This window comes from Martes martes, assembly GCF_963455335.1.
Source record: "Martes martes genome assembly, chromosome: 6".
Taxonomy (NCBI): domain Eukaryota; kingdom Metazoa; phylum Chordata; class Mammalia; order Carnivora; family Mustelidae; genus Martes; species Martes martes.
The window spans coordinates 22468496-22493923 of NC_137893.1; the positions used below are offsets into that span (position 1 = coordinate 22468496).

A 25428-nucleotide genomic window follows, 5' to 3' on the forward strand; every position below is an offset into this window, starting at 1 on the left:
TCAAAATAAAGTCTGTTTTAGCCACACTATAAGATAATTGCTTTCAAAGTAGTTTCTCTTTCAGTGGTACAGTTTTGCTTTATACTTCCATTATGTGCATGTTACACTTTTTCTTGACTATCTTCTATCTTTTAATAGTCCTCCCTGCTTTTTAAATCACGTACACCTCCACATTCGTTCTCTCTGTCCCCTAGTTTTATCAAAAAATACTTCAGTTGGTTCTTATCTGTCAATAATGATTCCCATTACAGGGACAATAATGTCAGAGGGCAGAAGAATGGATGTTTCCTTTCCATTGGGGCAGTTTTGCACCTTTCCCATGGTAAGCCATCCCCTGAGAGATATGTACTTGTGGGCACACAACTTACACAAGTGTAGTAGGTTGAACCGTGTCCCCCCAAAAAAGATACGTTGAAGTCTTGGGATGCCTGGGTGCCTCAGTCGTTAAGCATCTGCCTTCAGCTCAGGTCATGATCTCAGGGTCCTGGGATGGAGTCCCACATCAAGCTCCCTGCTCAGCAGGAGGCCTGCTTCTCCCCCTCCCACTCCTCCTGCTTGTGTTCCCTCTCTCTCTTCTCTGTCAAATAAATAAATTAAAAAATCTTAAAAAAAAAAAAAAAAAGATATGTTGAAGCCTTAAGCCCTGGGACCTGTGAATGTGACCTTATCTGGAAGTTGAGTCTTTGCAGATACAATCCACTTAAGATGCAGTCCCACTAGAGTAGGACAGCCCATAATCTGATATGACTCATGTCCTTACAGGAAGAGTGAGACTCACAGGGAAAATGCCATGTAGACACAGACACAAGGGGAAAATGTCAGGCAAAGTCAGAGGTAGGAATGAAAGTGCTATAAGCCATAGATCACCAGAAGTCATCAGAAGCTATGAAGCAAGTAAGGATCCTCCCCTGGAGACTTCACAGGGAGCACGGCCCTGCTCATCCCGATTTTGGACTTCCAGCCTCCAGAACTGTGGGACAATAAACTGCTGCTGCTTCAAGCCACTTAGCTTGTGGTATTTTGTTACAGAAGCCCTAGAAAGCTAGCACAACAAAGAGGAGCCAGTGAGCACGCCTTCGGGTAGATAACCCTATTTTAATCAATGCTCTAATTGGTAAAAACAAGTGAAACCCATTGTAATTTCGTGTTTTCATGATTGATAATAACCAATTACTTCTAACTCACATTGTAGCCAATTTGAATACATCAGTACATATTAATGTCCTCACTGGTAACGAGAGCATTAGGGATAATAAAAGATGATGGAAATGCTTTAATATTTTTCCTTTAGAAATCTAGAATTGAAACTTATGCCACTGGCCAGAATCTCTAAGTTCAATTTCCCTAACTCTCAGTTTCTGCTTGGATTACTCTACTTTGATTTTTAAGTTTTAAACCCAGTTCAAGGAGCAGGCATAAAGAGGAATATCTAAATTCTCATTAAGGTCCGCAGTGGACTCTGTGGTTTATGTTATACACTGAGCTTACCCAGAGTACTACAATGGGCTCAGAGATGCAAAAGAAATGATCTGAGCCGTCTTGGGGCATCACTGATAAGCTACATGTTACTAGGCTGGCATCCTTAGTCCTGTCAATTTTGTAATTCAGGGAAAAGGGGAAATTGGGGAGGACACAGGTAATAAATTAACTTATGTGTTTATTAATTCATCCCACAAATATTTAGTGTGCCATGAGCAAAGCACTGGGGACACTGTGGTGAATGAGCTGCCCACGGGGCTCTCTGGTCTCATGGCAGGAACTAATGGCATCGTGAATGATTTCACGGCAACTGTGCTAAGTGCTATGAAGGAAAAGCACAGAATGCCATTAGAACAAACCCTGGAGGACCTTCTTTGAGCAAGTCAAAGTACAGTGAGCTCTCGAGCCCGGCTAGGCATCAGGAGAAGACGGCAGTCATGTGTTCCAATGGGTGGAACAGCATATGATTAAGCAGCCCTAATTTATTCAGGGAATGCGAGAGCGTCAATGCGTCTGGAGAGGAGCAATGGAGGACAGCAATGGAGTAAATGACATGCAGGACCTACAGATTGCCTTGTACTTCCCTCCCACGCCCACCAGGCTACCCACCAGCTTCTGGCTCCTCCAAAGTGTGTGAATAGGGAAGGTCTTACTTGGTGCGGCGCGCCCCAGGGCGAACCCTATGATCCCCACCCTCCCGGTGCTCGTACTGTAGTGTGATACTCTCTGCTATACGGTGAGCTGTCTCCCCCAAAAGATACGTTGCAGTCCTAATCCCAAATACCTGTGAATGTATAATCTTATTGGAAAATAGAGTCTTTGCTGATGTAATCAAGTTAAAATGTCACACTAAATTAGGATGGGCCCTAATGCAATAGGACTAGTGTCCTCATGAGACCAGGGAAATCTGACACTGACAAAGACACAAGAAGGAAGACGGCCACGTAACCACGGAGGCAGTGACGGAGGTGCCACAGTTGCAAACCAAAGAACACCAGGGATTGCTAGCAAACTACCATTAGAAAGGAAAAAGCAAGTCCGGATTCTCACCTATCGGTTTCAGAAGGTGGGTGGCCCCACCAACAACTTGATTTTGGACTTTCAGCCTCCAGTATAGTGAGATAATAAATTTGGGCTGCTTTGAGCCACCCAGTTTGTGCTACTTGGTTACAGCAGCCCTAGAAAACTGATACTGATTTCCCTTACAAGGGGTGGGAGATATGATGTGCTTCTAACCAAAGGGATATGGCAAAGGGATGCGCCATCGCTCCCACAATTATAAGACTCTCTTGCTGGCAAACTCATTCTAGAAACTCACTTTCCCTTGTAGGCTGTGAAGAAGCAAATTACTAAGAGTCCCAAAGTCACAAAAAAAACCATGAGGAATTGAATTCCACCAGCAAATGCGCAAGCAGGGAGCAAATCCTTCCCTAATCAGACCTCCAGATGAGACCACAGCCTGCCTGACATCTTGACTGCAGCTCTGTAAGACTCTATGCAGAAAATCCAGCTAATGGGGCGCCTGGGTGGCTCAGTGGGTTAAGCCGCTGCCTTCGGCTCAGGTCATGATCTCGGGGTCCTGGGATCGAGTCCCGCATCGGGCTCTCTGCTCAGCAGGGAGCCCGCTTCCCCCTCTCTCTCTCTGCCTGCCTCTCTGTCTACTGTGATCTCTCTCTGTCAAATAAATAAATAAATAAAATCTTTAAAAAAAAAAAAAAAAGAAAATCCAGCTAAGCTGTGCCTGGACATCCCCCCAAAGACATCGTGAGATAAGAAACACATGTTGTCTTAGGCTGTTCTTAATAATTTGTTACGCAGCATGGAAAACTGATTTGCTTGCATTGTAACACAGCAAACTGACTTTGCATTCTCTCTGGGAAGGGAAAATGTTGAAAGCTGACTCTGGGTGCTTTCAGGCATGCTTCAGAAGTTCCCGTCACCAGAGACTCTCTTGCAGTTCCCTTGGTGTGCACCAAGCAACTTTTCCTATCAGTTTTTCACAACTCCTTCCTTAAGAATCCAGGGATCGCCTCCTGGTTCTTGCTGCTGGGTCCCTCCAGCCAGGACTGAGGTCAATCCCCTGCTACCACCCTCCCTCATGAAGCCTACGTCTGGTCACTAGGAAACCACTCAAAGATCCTTTGGCCCAATCATATTTAGGAGGGCAGGCCCTTCCCAACATGGCAGCCCTCTCCTCAGTCCATAGCTGTACTTCAGCTTTGCTACACGGCAATCCAAAGTTAACAGTTCTATGCCATCCCTCCAACAGAAGAATATGAGGATTTGGTCTGTGATATCTATTATGTTGGAAATTCCATCAGAATGGAGGCAGCAGAAGTACCATTTTAACAACTTGTTACTTTTGAGTATTCACAAGTCATAAAACAAAGAAAGATATAATTTAGTGTTAATGCTACTATTAATTTCTAGCTGACATTTTAAAAATTGGCTTGTCAAGACTATGAATCCTATTTTCAAAATAATGATTAAATACCCTCAAACAAATTTATCTATGTATCACAAGGTGACAGAAGCCAAGGAATCAAAATCTTTTGTATTACTAGGTGCCTGGGTGGCTCAGTCAGTTGAGTGGCTGCCTTCAGTTTCTGGGATCAAATCCTGCATTAAGTTCTCTGCTCCTGCATTAAATTCTCTGCTCAGCAGGGAGTCTGCTTCTCTCTCTCCCTCTGCCCTCCCACCCGCCCGCACGTGCTCTCTCTTGCTCTACCTCAAATAAATGAATAAAATAGACATTTTTAAAAGAAAGTCTTCTGCATTATTTAAGAGTTCCTATTATGGGTGGAAAAATGCAACACTGCACTATTTAAAATACAAAATTTATTCATTCATTTATTGAACAAATGTTTATTTAGAACATTCTAAGTGAGATTCTATTTTAAACTTTGGTTTTACTTAGCCAGATTGCTCAAAAAAGGTGTATGTATAAGAAGAAAAGTGCATATCAGGTAAAGTTTTAGAGCTGCTTATTATTCCAGAATTACCTGAAAAAGCATTGCTGTAATATCTAGACAGGGTCTGCATGATGTCTTTTGAATGCTGGGTCCATGGTGCTATCTTTCTGTAGGTTTTTACACGATGAACAAGTTGAGAACCACCATACTGAAGGGAGAGGGTGTCCCCATGATCTTCATAGAGTTCCTCAAATAACCTAAATCAAAGAAAAATAAACATACAAAATTTTACCAAAAGTATTACACACATGGTTCAGTTAGCCACATATGAATTCCTAACAGTCTTTCAAGCAGATTCTTGATGATTAAATCCATATGTAAAATATATGCTACAGTAATAGTCTAGTAAGTAAAAAAAAAGTCATAGAAAACACTAAGATGGAAGCTGGAAAAACAAAAACATAAGGCATCAAAGCCAGACCAAGGTGATTCCAACCTGACTAAAGGACTCCTAACTTTCTTCAGGCTGCCAAATCAATTTACCTCCCACAACAGAATTTGACGAGCTCTTGCCACCGACAGATAAACCATACTCTTTCCTCAGAACACGTTTGAAACCTATATTTCTCCAAGTGCCTGTTAAGATTTTCAGTGCTATGATATCCGTGGATCTGGCCACTTGGAAGTTGTTCATTTTCCTAACAGAGCCTTTATGACTACCTCAGATGACCAATAACAAGCGTCATTATATTTTCAAGAAAGAGCACTCCACGCAGTGGCATAGATCCAATGGACAGTGAAGAAACGTAATCCTTCATGAAGAATCAATCTTTCATGTATCTTATATTTTTAATTCAAAATGCATGAAGGCACATGACTTCTTTCTAATGTAATCGAAATTTTTTTTTTTTTTTAAGATTTTATTTATTTGAGAGAGAGTGCGCAAGAGAGTGCGCATCAGCCAGGGCAGGCGTGGGGGAGGAATAAAGAGGGAGAGCAAAGGAGGGGAAGAGAATCTTAAGACAATTCCATGCTGGGCACCGAGCCCACCATGGGGCTCGACTCGATCTCATAACCCTGAGATCATGACCTGAGCCAAAACCAAGAGTCAATGCTCAACTGAGCCACCTGGGCACCCCTGGATTTGTTTGGTAAAAACCCACCAGTTTTGTAATTATCTAAAGCACTCTGGATTTATATAAAGAACATAGTATTTATTCATAATTAACACACACAAAAAATAAAAACCATGGCAACAACACACAGGTCTTTAATAAAATATTACAGAATTATTTTGAAAAATGTCCTTCAGCAACATAATTTTTGAGAAATTAAAAGAAGAAACAAATTCATAGAAGTCCTTATTATTAATCAGTTTTGCTCTCTGTGACTAACAGCATTCAAAAGGTGGAAAATAAGATCTACCTAACTGCGGGGCGCCTGGTTGGCTCAGTTGTTAAGTGTCTGCCTTTGGCTCAGGTCATGATCCCAGCGTCCTGGGCTCGAGCCCCATATCGGGCTCCCTGATTGGTGGGAAGCCTGCTTCCCCCACTCCCCCGCTCATATTCCCTCTCTTGCTGTGTCTCTCTATGTCAAATAAATACATAAAATCTTTAAAAAAAAAAAAAAAAAAGATTTACCTAACTGCGTCTGTATCAAACTGCAGATTCGGCTTGTCGATCAGTCCCAAGGAGTACAGCTGGTAAGCCAGAGCGCATTTTCCCACCATAAACTGTGCTGTGTTGGTGCGGTCTAAACAGTCCACACAGTTGGTTCGAAGAACGCCAGTCTAAAGAGAAATACCATAAGACTGTCAACCGTTATTCAGTGGCCAAAACTGCTTCTATCCCACTTTAGATGTCCTTCCTTAAAAAACAGAAGAAAAGCTGTAGGCAGGGTATTATTCCTGAACAAACAATGAAGAACATTATAGAAAAGTTACATTTGCTGCTCACTTAAAATTGCTGCATTGGCATCATTATACCTACTAGTCTGTATTTGAATTTTCTTCCTGAGTTTAACATAAAACAGTGAATGTTTTCCACATGGACCAATTACTAAAATACATGCTTTTATTTGGATATATCTCCAAATAAAAACCAAATATTCAGTGGTTGAGGCCATATCTTTCTTAAAGCATAATTATTATATGTACATATATTGTGATCGTTTCTGGCTTATTTTCCAAAGTGATTCTAATTTATTCTTTTCCCATTTCTGTTTATGTTTTAATTTCCAATAATAAAATCTATCTTATGTGGAAAAAATCCACAGGCCATTATTATTTTAGCTGCACATCATTTGTAAGAGTTAAACACTAGCAGTTAGGCTTTTAAAAATCATTCCCAAACAGTTAATAATTTTGCATTAAATAAGAAGTATCTCTCTCATGGCTGCTTTCAGAAAACATCGTACAGGGGCGCCTGGGTGGCTCAGTGGGTTAAGCCACTGCCTTCGGCTCGGGTCATGATCTCAGGGTCCTGGGATTGAGTCCCACATCGGGCTCTCTGCTCAGCTGGGAGCCTGCTTCCCTCTCTCTCTCTCTCTCTCTGTCTGCCTCTCTGCCTACTTGTGCTCTCTGTCAAATAAATAAAAATTAAAAAAAAAAAAGAAAGAAAACATCGTACACTGCAAATACAGATTCTTTGTATTATTAATAGAGTAGCATCTATACCTGCAGGCGACCAGCGCGAATCACACATCCTCCTAGTTCATTCCACCTGTGTTTAAAAATAGATGTTTAAGAAAAAATTTAATAGCATAATCTATATCCATTTTTGGTTCCAGCTCTTTATTAGGAATCAAAGGAATAGGGCTGAATGCGTCAAAATAATCAACTGATTCTGCTTACTTTCATTCTTTCTGGTAAGTGAATATGCAAAGAACTCAGAAGGAAGGCTATGCATGCTCTCTTTCCTCACGGAGGCCCAGGAGAGAAGCATCTTATCTCGCCCCAGTGTCCCACACTCAGGCATTTGTCACCCATGTTCAACCCAAATCTCTCTTGCTTTAATTTAAGCCCATTTCCTGTCTGGTTTCTACAGACATGAATAGTAATTGAGCTTTATCCTTCTCCCCTCAACAGTCAGATTCTCTCCCTCCTCCAGCATTTCTTCATGGAGCTTTGCTGCATTCCTTTGGTTGTTTTTGCAGATCTCCTTATTATTTTCCTTCCTACTTATTTTCTCCATGTGCTAAGGAATGCCTGGGAATATGTTCTAAGTAATAAACAATGATATTGAGATTTTATTTTAATGATTTAAAGCATTTTAATGATTTAAAATATTTTAATTTCTTAAAATATCTTCATTATTTTAAAGAAGGTGCAGTTTAGAAGACAGTTCACACAACAGGCCTGACTGCTATTCTCAGAAAGGCCTGCTTATATGGTTGGGCCTTGGTTGACATCCGGGAACTTGAGTTCCCACCATTCCCAGACGGACGAGAGTGGCTCACTGTGCCTAAACTGTGTGTTGAAACAATATGGTTTTGCTGAACATCCAAGTTCCTTCTGGAAGTCAGGAATTTCGGTATGTGCCAAGCAAAAGCTGCCTAAGGGACCAGACTCCAGTGAAAAACCCTGGCACTGAGTATCTAATCATCTCTGGTTGGCAACATTTCACCCATGCTGTGACAACAAGCTGCTGGGGGAATTAAGCATGTTCTGTGGGACTCCATTAGGAGAGAACTCTCAGAAAGCTTTACCTATTTCCTCTGGACTTTGCCACACATGCCTTTTCCCTGTGCTAATTTTGCTTTGTATCCTTTAACCTTAGTAAATCACAGCCATGAGTACAACAATATGCTGAATGCTTTGAGTTTTCCTAGTGCATCCCTGAGCCTGGGAACGGTCTTGTGGACCACTGTCACAAGTACCCTAAAATTCAAATTACAACAAAAGGAGGACTTCTGAAGACACACAAACTATATAGTTGGTTGGGTTTTTTGCTCCTTTTTTTTTTTTTTAAACCATTATAGTTAACTTCGTAGCTGAAAATAAAATGCTGGGGATATACAATATCAGATCCTAAAAAGATAAATAAAACATGATCCTTGATCTGAAGAAACTCACAAAGTAGTAATGAAGAAAGATCTGTGAGAAAATAACTGTAATACAATGATAAACATTATTTTCATTAAAATGTTAGTATTTAGTCTATGGAAAAAAAATTACTGCTCCTATTAAATGCTGAAAAATAGGATGCACTGCAGAAAACTTCACAGAAATAGTTTATGTAATGTTTATTCCATGAAGTAAGAGATAAAGATTCCTCGGCTTCCATCTCAAGATACATGACTAGAGGAAATCCTGTGCCCACAGTGAATGTTCATTCCACAATCACCTGAATGTCTTGTCTGCCCCAATAAATTTGTCCATCTTTCAAGCAGTACAAACTGCTCATATTTAGAATAGTTATCCATGAGAGCAAAATGTTTGATTTCAGTTTTTAAATACCATACGTACTTTTCATCTGGCCGCAAGATGCTACAGTAAGAATCGGGGCGGTTTACAAAGAAACCCGTTTTCTTCACCACGCTCTCTGCAATCACGTTCAGTCGATCAAGGACATTACACAGCTTGCTGATGAGAGGAGGAAGAATGAGAAAAGTGAGAAGAATCCGTTTAATATATATTTACCCTTTATATCTGAAGCAAATAGAGTCAATAGTAATGATATTCATGGATTTAATTTTTAAAATCTCTGGTTTGTATCCAACAGAACGCTGTAATAATTAGTTTCTATCGTATAACGTGTACTCAGTAACGAACAAGATTTGGTGCAAAGAGACATGAAGGGCCTGAATCAGCTCTTGGCAAGCCTTAATCTTGGCACATTACATACCCCGGAGAGCTTTTCCCAAAGCCTTTCACTACTTAAGAGTCCCGGCAGTCAAGTCAATATGCATTCATTGGATGACTGTGAGGAGTGTGTGATATACAGTGGAGGTGGCAGGGGAAGAAAACCCTGGAAAATAAATACAAATGGTGCCCACCTGTGATCAGGCTTAGACGCGAGGACAATGTGTGCATATGTGTGTGTGAGGTTTGCATGGGTATCTAACCACACAAAATGATTCAGGAAAAAGCACAATGAGTTACAGTACAAAACAAGCTAGTAACATTAAAAATATGAACAAGACCTGAAAATAAACCTTGTGTTTCTATGATGCCTGGGAAATGAGTAAAAGGAGAAGGCAAGGTTAAAGAAAAGAGGTCCCTTGGATGATATGTTTTGAGTCAGCTCTTGACAGGTAAAGGAGGGGTGGGAAAGTACCTCAGAGAGGTGGGGGTCGCGAACAACAGGGACAGAGGCTCAGGAATGGGACCCCGGCGGCCACACTGGGAGGTGAGCACACAGTTTCAGTTTTCAGGAACAGACTGGCCCCAGAACAAAGAAAAAGTTATGACATTCTGGAACCAACCAGGCGATGGGGCTTTAACACTAAATTAAGGAGTTTGGATTCACTACCAACACTCAGGAGTTACTGCAGGTTTATCCACAAGCGAGATCGTCTGAAAGTGGTGTCTGAGAAAGTGATTAAACAGGGGGACAGGATGAAACATGGAAAAGTGAAGCCAATGCCTGTGAGGGAAAAGTCGTGGAGCAGGGATATCCTGAAGTGACTAGCTACTTCAAAGAGAATGTCCAAGTGATATAAGTCGTGGGCAAAAAAACAAAAAACAAAAAAAGAAGAGTCTTGTCAATTAATTGAAGCACTCAAATTATACATCAGTAGCAAAACAGCTCTCAAGCAGGTTCATAGAAGAAATTAAAAGAGAACATTTACTTTTTTTTTTTTTTTAACATCTTATTTATTTCTGAGAGCAAGCAAGCTAGCAAGAGAGAGCATGAGCAGAAGGGAGTGGCAGGGGGAGAGGGAGAAGCAGACTTCCCGCTGAGCAGGGAGCCTGATGTGGGGCTTGATCCCAGGACCCTGAGATCATGATGAGCTGAAGGCAGACGCTTAACCAACTGAGCCACCCAGGTGCCCACGCTTACTTTACCATAGAGATCAGTTTCCTGCTATCTAACATCACAACAAAAGGATAATGCCAGAATGAAACATATGAATATCTACTCACCTTTTGGTGTACTTGGCCATATCCCAAGGGATATAAATAATCATGTGTTCAGGAGGCAAAAACTGGTTGAGGTACGTCACAGCAGCTACAAGCTCTTCACTCAGAATTCTCTCGTGCTTTCTTTTCTCTCGTTCCTTTATCAAAAATTAAACATTTTGGGGGTTCTAATAACCTCAAATCAGAGGAACGGACTTTTAACAGTCTTACTTTTCAGCCAGGACAAGAATCCAAAGTCTTAAATATATGAAATAAAACTTAAAATAAAAATAATATAAATGCAGAGAAATAAATGCTTTGTTGAATTAAAATCAACAGATAATTAGCTTCAAAAATTCCAGGAGATGAGATTTCTTTTTAGTAACTTCCTGGAGCCCTAAGAATCCCAGTTCACCTTCCAGGGGCTGGTCTACATACTCTACACCCCACTCTGGCAGAGGACAACTCCCCAAAGACCAGAAGAAAGAAACCCCCAACTTCAGCCAGCTAAGGGTCACACCGAAATCTGCTGGGTCTGGATGGATAATCCCTCAACTGACTGAGAGTGCTTCGGCAGCCTACAGGCGTTCTTAAATTTGACTCTCACAAAATCCCCTGTGAAGTAGCCAAGGCAGGCCCTTCCCCCTCTCCCCCTTTTACACTGTGGCTGAATGAGGTTAAGAGGTGTTCACGAGAATCTTACCTTCTGCCTCCCTGCCTGCTGTATACCCGGTTACATATCACATGCTCCTCATTCGAGAGCTCTCAGGCTGCTGCCTGCTAGCCATGCAGCCTTCGGCAAGGCTCTCAACTTTCCTAGGTCTCTATTTCTTCATCTATAAAATGGGGCAACAACAGTATCTTCCTCACAGCAAAAATGTGAGGCTTAAAAGAGATAAAACATGATCATCTCTTCTCAGAGCATCTGGCACATGGGGACTATTCATCAAAATTAACTCCTTTTATTGTTATCCTGTTCAGGACTTCACTTAAAGACAAGGAAAAACAATTCAGTGATAGTAACACTGACATGGTGTGGAGGCACTACGGCTGGCTTCAAAATGGGTCTCCGCTGTTTTCAATCATGGTGATTAGCTATCAGTTGTCATGAATTTAATTAGCAAACCACTGCGGAAACAAAAAGGGCATCTATTTTGCACAGCTGAGTAAACCAAATGGGAGGAATTAGAAAAGAATTGATTAAGAAGCGTTAAATCAGTTTAGGACGAACATGTAGTTAGCTTTTTACATCTGAGAGAATTAAATATCTGGAATTTTTCTCAAAAGCACTTCACATCAACTAAGGGAAACAAAACCTTTTTGAAATTTCATCAAATCTGACATTTCATGAGATGGGGAGAACAAGTTATCCAATCAACCATCGGTCATCTCTGAGGAATTTGTTCTGTGCCCCATCTGGCTGTCGGGGGTTAGCGTTAGTGAGCCAACCTCCTTTGGGGCACAGACCCTGTTACAACCAAATGAAAACATCACACACACAAGCGGTTTTGCATATCATCTCAAGGGTTCAGAGACTCCCCCAGTGACCATCCAGGGCCCTCAGACTAAAAACCACCAAATAGTTATGCCTGACTACAGGTGGACTTCCTATTGATTCCCCAGTAACAGCACCGAAGGCACGAAGATTGTGGTGAAATGTCGACCAGCGCCTCAAACTTCCATAACGAGGGAAGTGGGGGGCAGGGGTATTCACAGCACATGGTAAGAAAGAAAAGAAATCAAGGAAAGTATTTCACTTTAGTGACTTCATATGGAGGTGGAAAAAAAAGTGAAGATCCCTCAGTATCATTCCACACACACAAACGCGTTCTTGCGCAGTAATCACAAGTTAATACTTTTCCCAATTGAACTGAATAAACACCTTCTTTTGTCCTATGAATAAAATAACTAATGACAAAAACAATAACAACAAAAACCCTTTTCTTTCCATTCCGGTAACTTAATCTTTAAACTATTTTCTAGTTAATATCCAGTTATTGCCAGGATTTTTATGACAATGGAATGATAAACAAGTATAATTTCTAAGTCCGCCGACTAGCCTTTAAAGATTAAAAAATAAATGCACATTTGAGAAACCCAGGCAAGAACAGTTTACAACCCCATGTATTGGATATTATTTTTTGAATCTAAGTATTTAATGCAGAATTATTTCAAGCATCATAGACTGAATCTCCATTTAGCCATAGCTTTTAACAACAGTATTAGGACTTTGTAAAACACGAAGTAAAGTCAGTGTTCCCTGTTTCGGTGAATGGCATCACCATCCAGCCACCTGAAGTAACCAGCAACCTAGGAGTCAAGCCGGACCTCTCCCTCTCCGTCCTCTCACAGCCAGGACATCGCCCAGTCTCTGCCCTCTGCATGCTTCTCTCCAGCTCTACCATACCACCCCAGTTTAAGCCAGGGCTACCCCTTCCCTGGACAACTAGAATAGCCTCCTATGTAGTCTTCCAGCATTCTTTAACCTTGTGCCTATCCACGTGTTCTCTTTGTTGAGGTCAGGATAGCCTTTTTAAAATATAAGTCTGATCACAATCCTCTTACTCATGTGAAACCTTCAGTGGTTTCCCATTAAACTCTAAGGATAAAGACCAGACTCATCGACACACCCTACAAGGCTCTGCATGGTCGGGCCAGAACTATCTCCTCAGCCTCATCCCACAACAGTGCCCTCATCATCTCTCTGGCCCTCATCGTCAGGACCCCTACTATACGTGGTGTTTCCTTCCCCAAACACACCATATCCCCTCTCCTGACCCAGGGCCTTGGAACCCGCGATTCTGAACTGAATACTATTCTCTCTCTTCTTGGCCTAGTTAATGCCTCTTCTTTCAGTCTGCACGGACTTATCACCTCCTCAGAAACTTCTCTCCCGTTATAAGCTCTCATGTGTTGGTACTTCCGCATTACTTCACCATCTCCTCCGTTAGACTGTCAGCTCTGTGAAGGCATGAGTTGTTTCTATGACTGCCATGGCACAAAGGAAACCTTTGAAAAGACTTGTTAAATAATGAACTAAACGGACATAGGATTCCTTGTTTTTTGTTTAAACTGAGTTACATTTATGAACCAACCTCTCAGAATAATCTCACACTATTAAGTTGTTGGCCACTGCTACAACCGTTACGTAACAATACCCTTGTTTTCAGGGTTTTCTTGGCTGTGGAAGGAAATCCCTTCAATGCACGTGGTTGCAACAGATATGGAAACAATTTATGATCTGGTTTCCTTGTTCTCCGTTCTAGGCTGTTGACCCAAGGGCCTACTCATGAACATGACATCTGCTGACCAGTGTACTCTCACAAGGAAGCATAGGACTGTAAGGCCAGGCCACCACTTTGTCCACCTTGTCCTTAAACCATCCCAGTTCCTAACTCCAGCCTTCAGATCTTACTACTGCATAGGAACCTTCCTAAGAGATCTCTGATTGTCAAGGGAATGGGTTATATCAAGGCTAGGCCGTGGCTCTGGGATCTCCATGCTTCCTTCTCCAGGCTGTCTTAGAAACTAAGGCAGAACTTCACTCGTCTCCAGTTCATCCAAGGAAATCAGAAGACTGACAGCATTGCTTTCTTCCCTTGGAAACATACTGTTGCTTCTCCCCAGGGAAGAGGCCACACAGAACCTAGGCCAATGGACAGTGGCTTAGACGGTCAGACACAGTACTCTGTCACAACACGGGAAGTCTAGAAACCTCTCCTCTGGGGAGAGATAAAGCAAGCTTGTAAACCCCTTTGTGCTGAGGAAAAATATTCCTCCATTTCATAACCAAACAGACAGGCACATCATACCTTCACTAAATTCAAGATGATGATGGGGGAGCCAAACCTTTGAAGCATCTGGTCAAAGTGAAGGGCAGCCACGTGTGCAAATGGATCTGCCTGATCCACTAAGGGGGGATAAAAAAGATGAATAAATACCAGAACGAAAATCATAAAGCAAGAATAAAAGAAGTATAAGGTTTTGTTTTCTTTTTTAATGTTTAAAGAAATGCAATTCAACTAATCTAGTCGTTTTACTTCCCAAGTTCCTCTTGAGCTTATCAGATACTCACTTGTCACATATTTACTGAATTTGACCGATTCTCACATTTCTGAAGTAAAATACAATTTACTAGCAGCCAAAATTAAAGAAAAATTATGTTACGGAATAAAATAACAGAAGTCCTTCTTCTAAATTATCTACTTTCCAGTACTAAAACTTTGATAGAATCTAAGAATTCATGGATTTCTCTAATAGTGCATCATCTCAAAGTATGGGTAAAGAAGAGTTTTTATTATTTATTTATTTATTTACTCATTTTGGAGCAATCTTTTTAATAGTAACTCTTCTATTAAAAAGAATTTTGGAACACTGAAAACATTTTCAAAAAAATAAAAATTTAATTTAATTTAATTAAAAAAAACCTGAAGCTCTCTTTAAACCTAAAACAAAACATTATAGAATTCTTGAAAGAATTGGTGTTATACCTTATGCTCTACTGTGAAATGGTAGCAAATATAGTGGAATTGATATTTTAATTAATGGCTGATATCTACAAGCATCAATGTAGTTCTTTTCTGGATTTACGGTGAATTAAACTAAGGTCTAGGAGTGCCTATGTGGCTCAGTGGGTTAAGCTTCTGCCTTCGGCTCAGGTCATGATCTCAGGGTCCTGGGATCAAGCCCTTCATGAGGCTCTCTGCTCAGCGGGGAGCCTGCTTCCCCCTCTCTCTGCCTGCCTCTCTGCCTACTTGTGATCTCTCTCTCTGTCAAATAAATAAATAAAATCTTTAAAAAACAAACAAACAAACAAAAACACTAAGATCTACCCTTAATATTATATTCATGTAAATATGGTCACTTTAAATAATAGTAATTCTCTCTGACAAAATATAGTAAGTATACGAATGCAAATGGACCTGCAAAAAAAAAAAAAAAAAGACTGCTCCAAAAAATAAATACACAAATAAATAAATAATAAAATTTAAAAAATAAAAAAAAAGACTGCTCCACGCACATGTAATAGGTGGTTTAGGCATCATAGTTGAAATGTCCTGAGACCAGTATAAAGGAACGGATCCTCTAACTTGGACATAAGAAGAGTAACTTCCTGCAGTAAAAGACATCACAGAAGCATCACAGAGTATTTGTTCCGTCTCCACTTCATTTGCAACATCGCCCTGAAAAGAAAGGTGGCATTTAAAGATATTTTATGTTCTTAGAATTTTTTAATGGAAAAAAATTTCCAAGGATACAATGAAATTATAATTCCCTTTCTTAGAACATTTTAAAAGAGGTAAATGTTGATCAATATTCAATGTGCACATTAGGAAAGGAAAACCATTAAAATGCAACAAAGGAAGGCAATTAAAAATAGCCCAGAATAGACCAGGAAAAAATCAAATTAAATAGCTAATAATACAAGTAGCAGACAGAGAACAGCTTGAGTGATATAAATGGCAGAGAGGGAGAGAAAAGGAAAACAATTACATGAAATTATACAGGAGGTTAGGAAGACCAGCAGAATATAAAACTTCAATTCTGAAGACCAGGGAGGAAGGAAAGGACAATAGAGTGAGATTCAAATAATGCCTGATGGACAGAAGGGAAAAAAAGGTCTAGAGTTAGCTTGGCTTATAAAAGTACAGACGGATATGACAAAGAATAATTTCAGAGGCATTAATAATATGTCTGCTTAATTATCCGTAAAATATTCAAAAATAAGTAACATAGCAGAATTGTGATTTTTCTCAGAGCACCAGTCATAACTATTTTCATTGTTGATACAATTTTAAGAACAATGTTGCTATTTTAACCCAGCATTAAAACCCAATGTCTCACTCAATCTGTCCACTCGATCGCACATCTGCGTAAGACTCAAGCTGTCTACTGCAAATAGAGATGAAACACTTGGAGGAGAGGACATGACTGATGGAAGGATAGGACTTCTGTCATGGTTATTTTCCAGGGCCAAGCAGACTAAGACCCTGCCCGGAGCCAAACTAAAGCAGAGGTGGGCGGGGGAAGGGGTTTCCATGCTTCGCTCTACTTTGTCTTCTCATCAAAGATGCGTTTCCAATGAGTGCTCCCCTCCCCTTACTCCTCCAATGGAGGCGCTTTGCTATTTTAGTCACTACACTAAATATGCACTACGTTTTTTCGTATCTTACAGAAATGGCTCAGCCTCCAAAACATGAGACATGTCATAACTCCCCAAGGCAATGCATAAATCGCTCTAAGATCGCTGATTTTTCAGAACGTCTGTATACTAGTCACATTCCTCACAAGTTTCAGATACCCTGGAGCATTAATTATTCTCTCCATCACATCCCAAAGTAAGAAATGCCACTTTCTAGAATTCCACTTGGCTGCCTCCGTCAGCAAGGCTGATGTGAAAGGTTAAGACGTCAGCAGTGCTGCTGCTTCCCATCTTACCTCACAGTTCGCGCCCCTCTTGAGAAAGCGGGTCCCCGCAAACTTACTGGATCTTCTAGCTATTAGAGTCACGTAGACTGGTCGTCCGTAGATCAACAGCTCTTAGAAAATCAAGTTAAAGCTATTTGAGCATTCACACCAAACTGCCACACCCCACCAAGAGAATCATTAGACCTTAAATATGCATTTAAATATAGCTTGTCCAGACGGTTAAAGAACACCCAAAAGTTCCACCCAAGAAGGGAACAGCGTTGGGTCTAACTGTTCTTCTGAATGAGGCAGGTATTAAAGCAAAAACAGGCCACCCTAAGGAGTGGTTTCCATGCATTTCAGATGAAACAGTAAAAAGGTGTCGTGTTGGTGGCCAAGGGAAGACCTGGTCTCTCCTTATCGCCAACTAAAGGATGTAAACAGGTACAATTAATCCTTCTTTAGTCTTCAGAGATCATACACCGCTCAAAGAGAGCAATGCCGCTTAACAAGGGGTTAAATATGAAGCAATACATCATACTTAGGGAATGGAGTACGTGTAATACTGTAAAAGTTCCCCAAATGTGTCACCTAACTGCAAAAACTAAACACTGTGAATTATTGAACCGATACACAGCTGATTATGTCACCTTATTTAGCTTTCTGAGCCTCAGTTACATCTTTTGAAAAATGGAGTAAGTACTAGTAAATTAACTAACTTTATGAGGTGGTTGGGGGGACTAGGTTAGGTAACGCGTGTAAACCAGTGCCTGTCCTATAGTAAATGCTGACTATACAGCAATTTCTTTTACCATCGTAAAGACTTCTGCAATTCATTAAATGCTTGATAACTAGGAAACTAGTTTCATCACCTAAGCTAATGAGCTTTAAAATTATAATCCATGGTGCTATTCGCTATTTTTAAAAACACGAACATTTACTGTGCTTAATATAGGTCTGGCCCTGAGTTATCTCTTGACGATACAAAACAGTTTAGAACTGCCTCTTGGAAAATACCTTTAGAAACTGTAGCACATTCTTTTTGGTGTCCTTGGTGGTGAAAACTTTGTGTTCTTTCCAGGTACATTTTACTTTTGGCAAAAGAAAAGGTAATTCAGGGCCAAATCTCATTATTCAGTGAACAAACCAAGCAGATACTAATACTCACTGCTTGGAAATTATTATAAATTAATGAGCCTGACTTGCAAGTTCAGGGCATAAATCTTACTCATCCTCATTTTAAACTTCCTTTGTGTCAGCATCTAGCCTCTCTTCTCCTTTATATGCCGTAAAGAAGGCACCATAGGTGCTCTTTAGGACTGATCTCTCCAACTATACCCCTCGACCCCACTCCTCCCAAATGTCCTAGTGCAAAATATGCGTAATCAAATTTACTCACTTAATGATCTCAAAACAACCACTCCTTTAAAGTTTTTACCATAGGTCTTAAAAAATCTAAGACACAAGAAAGAATGTCAACTGGAAAACAAGCTGGGTGTACAAATGCCCTACATGATCTCAAAAAGGGACAGGAAAAAACAAAATACTACTCGTAGAAAGTATACACTGCCTCTCTAAGCCTCGTAGCATAATAGCACTTTCTGCAAAGGTTTCAACCATAGCGACAAGTTAAATAAAAGGGAACAAAAGTATTTATAAAATTGAACTCAAAATCAGCTTAACCTAAGGTTCAACCTGCATCTACTTAACCTCTATGTCCCTTTCCAATCCAGGCCTTTCTTACATTATGCCTGAACCACAGCAAACTCTTCCTAACTCGTGCTCCCTGTTCTAGTCTCATCTTATTTAATCCAACTTGAAGACAGCTGTCAACTCAACCTTCCTAAGTATTCCCCTCTACGTTACCCTCTCGAAAAAGCTTTTCAAAAGTTCAGGCACCAAACCCAGAATGCTTACTTAGTCTGACCACCAAAGCAATCTGGTGACTAGCTACCCCACTACCCACTAGGTTGTACTTCCCAAGGATTTTACACCCCAAGGCAGGAGAAGACTCCCATAAACTTTTCTACCCCTACACTCATGGTGCTTTCCCCACCTAGGAGCTTGCTCCCTGCTCAGGTCTAACTTTTGCTTAGAGCTCAGGCCAGGTCTGATTTTTTCCTATGAGCCTGCTGTGTCCTACCCACCTGTCAGTGATTCTGCTCCTCCTCTCAGGTATAAATGATACTTATGGCCTATATCACTTCCTAAGCACACAGCATTTTCTTCTCTGTTGTTTATCTCTCTGTGTACATAAGAGATCTGTTTAAATGGTTTGCATTCCTCTTTGTATTTCCACTACCTGATATCATCAGTAAGTTTTCCTGCTGGGTGCAGAGAATGGTAATGAATAATCTTATAATTCCTGTACAGTCTTCTACAGATTGATACAGCTTAAGTTTAATAATATATACCTTAGCTTTTTTTTTTAAGAAAGGATACTTGACTGCCCACAGAACCCATGAATAATATACAACAGCCAGTCACGATGCACGGCATTTTTAATTATATCCAGAAGTTCACCATTCCACACGTACTTCATATAAGGCTCACTAGAGATCCCAAATACACCTGAAAAATAGAAGTTGGTACCAGAAATATAAGGAAATGGTCTATACTCATCTTTAAGTTCTAAAGTTTTTGTTTTTAACTTCAAAATAAAATGTCTGATTAAGAGCACTGTCATTTTCAGTGGATATAACTCATATCACCCAGAACACTGTGCTGATTCTGTACAAAGTAAAAGAATAAACACATTTTTCTGATTTGTGGGAGTTTTTAACCTAAGAGAAAAGTAAACAAGAGGGAAATTAAGGACACATGGACAAATGCATGACTAAGGCCGAGAGAGAGCATCAGGCAGTGGCTGGGAGCGCTGCTCTGGGGGTTCCGAGTGCCTGGGTCCAAACCCCGGCCCTGCCTCTCATCAGCAGGGTGGCAGGTGTGACCAAGAGTGCTATTTGCTACCACAGTGTCCATCTCATACATCTGTACCTGTATCACGTGGTTGTTGTGAAGACGGTAATGAAGGTAATGCACAAAAATTGCTTCGAACATGCCTGGTGCCTTACTGTTACTTCTGTAAGTGGGAGTTATTACCCTATCGGGCCTTTTCTATACAAAGAAATTAATTTCATCAAATGTGATTTTAGCATATCCAGATATACTTATTAAACATCAATGAGTTTTACAAAACTATATATAAAGGGCAAAATGAGAACTAAGTATGTTTTTGATTAATGGCTTAAAAGACTATAACAGTGGGATGCTGGGATGGCTCAACCAGTTGTGTGTCCAACTCTTGATTTCAGCTCAGGTCATCATGATCTCAGAGTCCTGAGAGCAAGCCCTGGGCCAGGCTCTGAGCTCAGTGGAGAGTCTGCTTAAGGAATTCTCTTCCTCTCCTTCTGCCCCTCCCCCTGCTTATGCCATTCATTCACTCTTTCTCTCTCTCTCTCTCTCTCTCTCTCGAATAAATAAATAAATCTTAAAAAAAAAAAGACTGTAACAGTTCTGGATAGCAGGCTGTTGTTCTTCTCAAAACATAGTATGTTAAGAGTGTTTATATACTGTAACAAATACACTTGGTTTGAGTCATAAAAATTGAACCTTCTCTGCCCTTTCAATGCTTTACACAGAGCACGAATAGTACACACAAGAATTAGAGTCCTGTCTTTGCCACTTACCAGTCTCCATGAGCTCTGGCAAGTTATTTAACATCTCTGAACCTCAATTTTCTGAATTGTAAAATGATACTATTATTCACTTCAGAGATATGTTCAGATTAAATAATACATGCAAAGTGACTAATACACTGCCTGACATGGTACAGACTTTCTAACAGATGTATTATTTTCCTTTTCTACCTACCCCTATATCTTCTGCCCTTACTCTCTGGTTCCTATCAGTTTCCCCCTATGTGGTAGAAGGCTATTGTCCCCCCAAAGATGTTATCCTAATCACCAGAAGATGTGACTACCTTATGTTACATGGCAAGGAAGAATTAAATTTGCAGATGGAATTAATGCTGTTAACTCAGATGACCTTGAGATGGGGAGAGTATTTTGAATTATCCAGGCGGGCCCACTGTAATCACAGGGTCATTATTTATAAGTGAAAGAGGAAAACAAGAATCTAAGTGTCAGAGTGATGTAATGCAGGAAAAGCCTCGGCTGGCCATTGCTGACTTTGAAGATGGAAGGGACCCCAAGCCAGGGAAGTGGGCAGTCTCTAGAAAATGGAATGGAAAGAAAATGTCTGCACAGTCTCAAAAAAGGAACACTGCCCTGCCAACATCCTAATTTTAGTCCACTGAGACCTATTCTGACTTCTGACTTCTCTAACAGTAAATTTGTATAGGTTTAAGTCCCTTAGTTTGTGGTAATTTGTTATAGCAGCTATAAAAACCTAATACACACTGTTACTCATATCTGTCATGTAGAATTGCTCCAGAGATAGTAAAAAATTAAGTGGCTTTTAGAGGCTTACTTCAGATTCCAAAACAAATATTCAAATTCAGATTTAGGATGACATACAGTACAAATTTAGAAATACTTTTAGCTTTTCTATTCCTAAGTGGGATATTTAGAATACATGATGCAAGCAAACATTCAGGCACACATTTTTTTGACCTCCACCTAGTAGTATATGTTACAATTTGGGAGTCTAAACCAGGGCAAATTTATGTGATCTTGATGTTCTGAGGTAGGGACGTTACACTGAATTTGGCCTTAGCACAAGCGATAGTCAATCTAGTAGATTAAGGGCAATGCTACAAATGGCATCCAGTTTAAGTAACACTCTAAGTCTTGGAGTGAATGGTTACCTTTGGCAAAATGCTAAGAGAGCACAGGCTCTTTCTGAGGACAAACCTGCTAGAACTTTAGATTACAGGCCTACTCTGCACCCACATCTGCATCACTATTATTCAGATTGCACAGGGCAAGGTGCCCAAGACATTATTGACTTACTATGTTTCCAAAGTATATGCAATTCAGCTAAACTGCTCTAAGTCTGAAATGATTCCTTCACAACATTCACTTTAGCAATGTCCCTGGCTTTAAAGTTCTAGACCAACCCAAAAATCTAGGGATAAGGGTACCAGTCCTGTTGTGTGACTGGTTCATTTCGGATCTCCAGGATGATGCCCACACGTGGTCCTGCACTGATCCTACAAGTGGTCCTGGAGAAGCAAGGCCTATGAGGGACACCTGGGTCAAGCTGGGACCAATCAAAATAAGGACAACTTCTGACCTGCTGCCTTGGTTCCCTGGCACATTGGCCGTGAGATCTTAATCTCTACGCCTCAGTTTCCTACTTAGTCTTTATTTCTTTGAAAGTGGCGTCGTACCTACTGAGCAGAGTTTTTATAAGAGGGTTAAAGCCTCTGCCTTCGGCTCGGGTCATGATCCCAGTATCCTGGGATCAAGCCCCACATTGGGCTTTCTGCTCCGCGGGGGGCCTGCTTCCTCCTCTCTCTCTCTCTCTCTGCCTGCCTCTCTGACTACTTGTGATCTCTATCTGTTAAGTAAATAAATAAAATCTTTAAAAAAAAAAAAGAATTAGAGATATTGTAGTAAATTTCTAGGACACAAGAGATAATCCACAGTGAATTTTTTCCAAAACTCTCTATGAAGGAAAGTAAGGTGTTGGTGTGTATTCTCCAATGTTGAAAAAAACACAATTCTCCATTCAAACTTCACCAAAAGTCTAGACCTAAATGTATTCCATTAAAAATACAGGAATGTTTGCTAGGGAAGGTCAGCATACAATTTTCCGGCTGGCCCACAAATGAAATCACATTGTGATTAATGATCTCTATAAAAATGAATTGGTCAAGTTTATATATCTAAAACCTCATATAAGGACACGGAGGAATAATGGTCAGAGAAATATGAAGGAAATGTGAGTTAATTTAATGAGGTGCCATTTCACAGATGCCATATTAACCTACATTAGATGTGCTGAAAATCACCTACCACTTCCGCCCTGTGTAATTAATCCTTCATCTTCAAAGATGTCAAAACTCTCCTGGCGAGGCTGGGTTGTTTCTGACTTTAACATCTCCAGGGGCATTCGCAAGACAGTGAGATTATACTGAAGTGAGTGGGACAAGTCATAGCTGTAACTGAGAACATAACTGGAACTTAATTAAGAATTAGAAAAGCAAAACATATTTCAGTCTTGGCTCCTATATAGAACTAAAAACTGTGAACCACATTAGCACTTGTTCAATTACTTGGGAGCAAAGCTATTCAAATAAACACTGTAAAATACAGTAAATCATGAATATAATTAGAAACTTAAAAATCATTGCATCCTCAAACAATTAAAAATAGAAATACTATACAATCCAATAATTCCAGTTCTGGGTATTTACCCAGTGAAAACAAAAACACTAATTTGAAAAGATATATGTACCCCTATGTTTATTGCAGCATTATCTACAGTAGCCAAGATATAGATACGGAAACAACCTAAGTGTCCACTGATAGATGAATGGATAAAGAAGATTGGTATATCTATACAATGGAATATTACTCAGCCATTAAAAATGAGCTCTTAGCATTGTGTGTGGTGCATAAACAATGAATCTTGAACACTGAAAATAAATAAATTAATTAATTAATTTTGGGGGGAAAAATGAGTTCTTGCCATTTGCAACAACATAGATGGACCTAGAGGGCATTATACTAAGTGGTATAAATCAGACAAAGACAAATCCTATATCATTTCACTTATATGTGGAATCTAAAAACCAAATCAAACAAACCAGAAACAGACTCACAGAGAACTGATGGTTGCCAGAGAGGAGGGGTGGTTGGATGGGCAAAAAAGGTGAAGGAGATTAAGAGGTAAAACTTTTGGTTATAAAACAAGTAAGGCACAGGAATGAAAAGTACAGCAGAGGGAAAATAGTCAATAATATCATAATAATGTTGTATGATGACAGATGACTATACTTACCATTGCAAACACTGAAAACCACACAGAATTGTCAATTCACTATGTTGTATACCTGACACTAGTAATAATATTTTATGTCTACCATGCTTCAGTTTAAAAAAATTATTGCATGACTTAGGTATTTGCACAATTAGAAATATATAATACAATGCAAATGATCAGCATTCACTGACTTGCAATGTGCATTTTTTGCTTCCCAGTGAAAGCACTCTAATTTCACAGTCTTATGCAAAGGGGTCATTCTCTCATATATATCTGAATGGAGCTCCATAGATGTTACAATATCTACAATATCCATTCTAGTTTATGTATGAACAAAAATAATTCTATTAATTATTAGTGGCAGTACCATAACCGACTTCATAATAAAACAGGAATAAGCAAATAATATAAGCCATTATGATAAAACATCTTTTAGGAGAGTAACAGCCATCCAAAAAGTTGTAACAGTCTTTGAAATGTAATTTTGGCCTTGCAGCCAAAAGAAACCCATTTTACAATCTTGATTTCACATTATTAATAATTTTTAAAATATCTCTAGCTATACATTTTAGCACAGAATTTCAGAAAGCATCTAGAATTCTTTAGATTTGCCTGGAGACTCACATATGATTTCAATTATTAGTTCTTCTTTAATTTGTTCATCTAATTTGACTGAAATTGATTTGTTTCATCTGTGAAATTCAATTTTACCATATTTGCTAGATGGGGCCATTAATTTTACTAGCATCTAATCTCAGGGATAAAAGTTGTATTAAGACGTTGATTTTTTAATCACATTTATAATAACATCAAAAAAATAAAAATATGTAGGAATAAATTTAACCAAGGAGGAGAAAGATCTTACACTGAAAATTATAAGATACTGATGAAATAAACTGAAGAAACAAATAAATGGAAAGATACTTCATATACATAGAGAATTAATATTGTTTAAATGTCCATACTATCCAAAGCCATCCATATAGATCCCTATAAAAATTTCAATGACATTTTTCACAGAAATAGAAAAAACAATCCTAAACTTTGTATGGATCCACAAAAGACCACTAATAGCCAAAGCAATCTTAAGAAAGAACAAAGATGGGGCGCCTGGGTGGCTCAGTGGGTTAAAGCCTCTGCCTTTGGCTCAGGTCATGATCTCAGGTTCTGGGATCGAGCCCCACATCCGGCTCTCTGCTCAGCAGAGAGCCTGCTTCCCCCTCTCTCTCGCTGCCTGCCTCGTTGCCTGCTTGTGATCTCTGTCTGTCAAATAAATAAATAAAATCTTTAAAAAAAAAAAATCACCTGTTTAAAAAAAAAAAAAAAGAAAGAAAGAACAAAGATGGAGGCATCGCACTTTCAGATATCAAACCTTTTAACAAAGCTACAGCATTCAAAGTAGAATGACATAAAAACAGACACATAGATCAGTGGAACAGAACTGGAGGCCAGAAATAAACCAATGCATACAGAATCAACTATTTGACAAGGGAGCCAAGAAGACATATAGGGAAAGGATAATCTCTTCAATAAATAGTGCTGGGGAAACTGGATACCCATATGCAAAGAATGAATTGGACCCTTGTCTTAGACCATTCACAAAAATTAATTCAAGATGGA

General features: G+C 39.8%; 1 protein-coding gene across 1 annotated transcript in view; it reads right to left on the reverse strand.

Annotated features, from left to right (window-relative positions):
• The window catches only part of FIG4 (FIG4 phosphoinositide 5-phosphatase), a 127166-nt gene that overhangs the window by 67413 nt on the left and 34325 nt on the right, over positions 1-25428 (reverse strand). Inside the window, exons 6-15 of the mRNA XM_080806331.1 lie at positions 22839-22987; positions 19303-19431; positions 16891-16991; positions 15473-15635; positions 14265-14362; positions 10477-10610; positions 8857-8973; positions 7066-7111; positions 6032-6180; positions 4482-4648 (exon numbers count right to left, since the gene is read on the reverse strand). Coding sequence (XP_080662457.1) covers positions 4482-4648; positions 6032-6180; positions 7066-7111; positions 8857-8973; positions 10477-10610; positions 14265-14362; positions 15473-15635; positions 16891-16991; positions 19303-19431; positions 22839-22987 — 1253 coding nt within the window. The remainder of the gene's footprint in view (positions 1-4481; positions 4649-6031; positions 6181-7065; positions 7112-8856; positions 8974-10476; positions 10611-14264; positions 14363-15472; positions 15636-16890; positions 16992-19302; positions 19432-22838; positions 22988-25428) is intronic.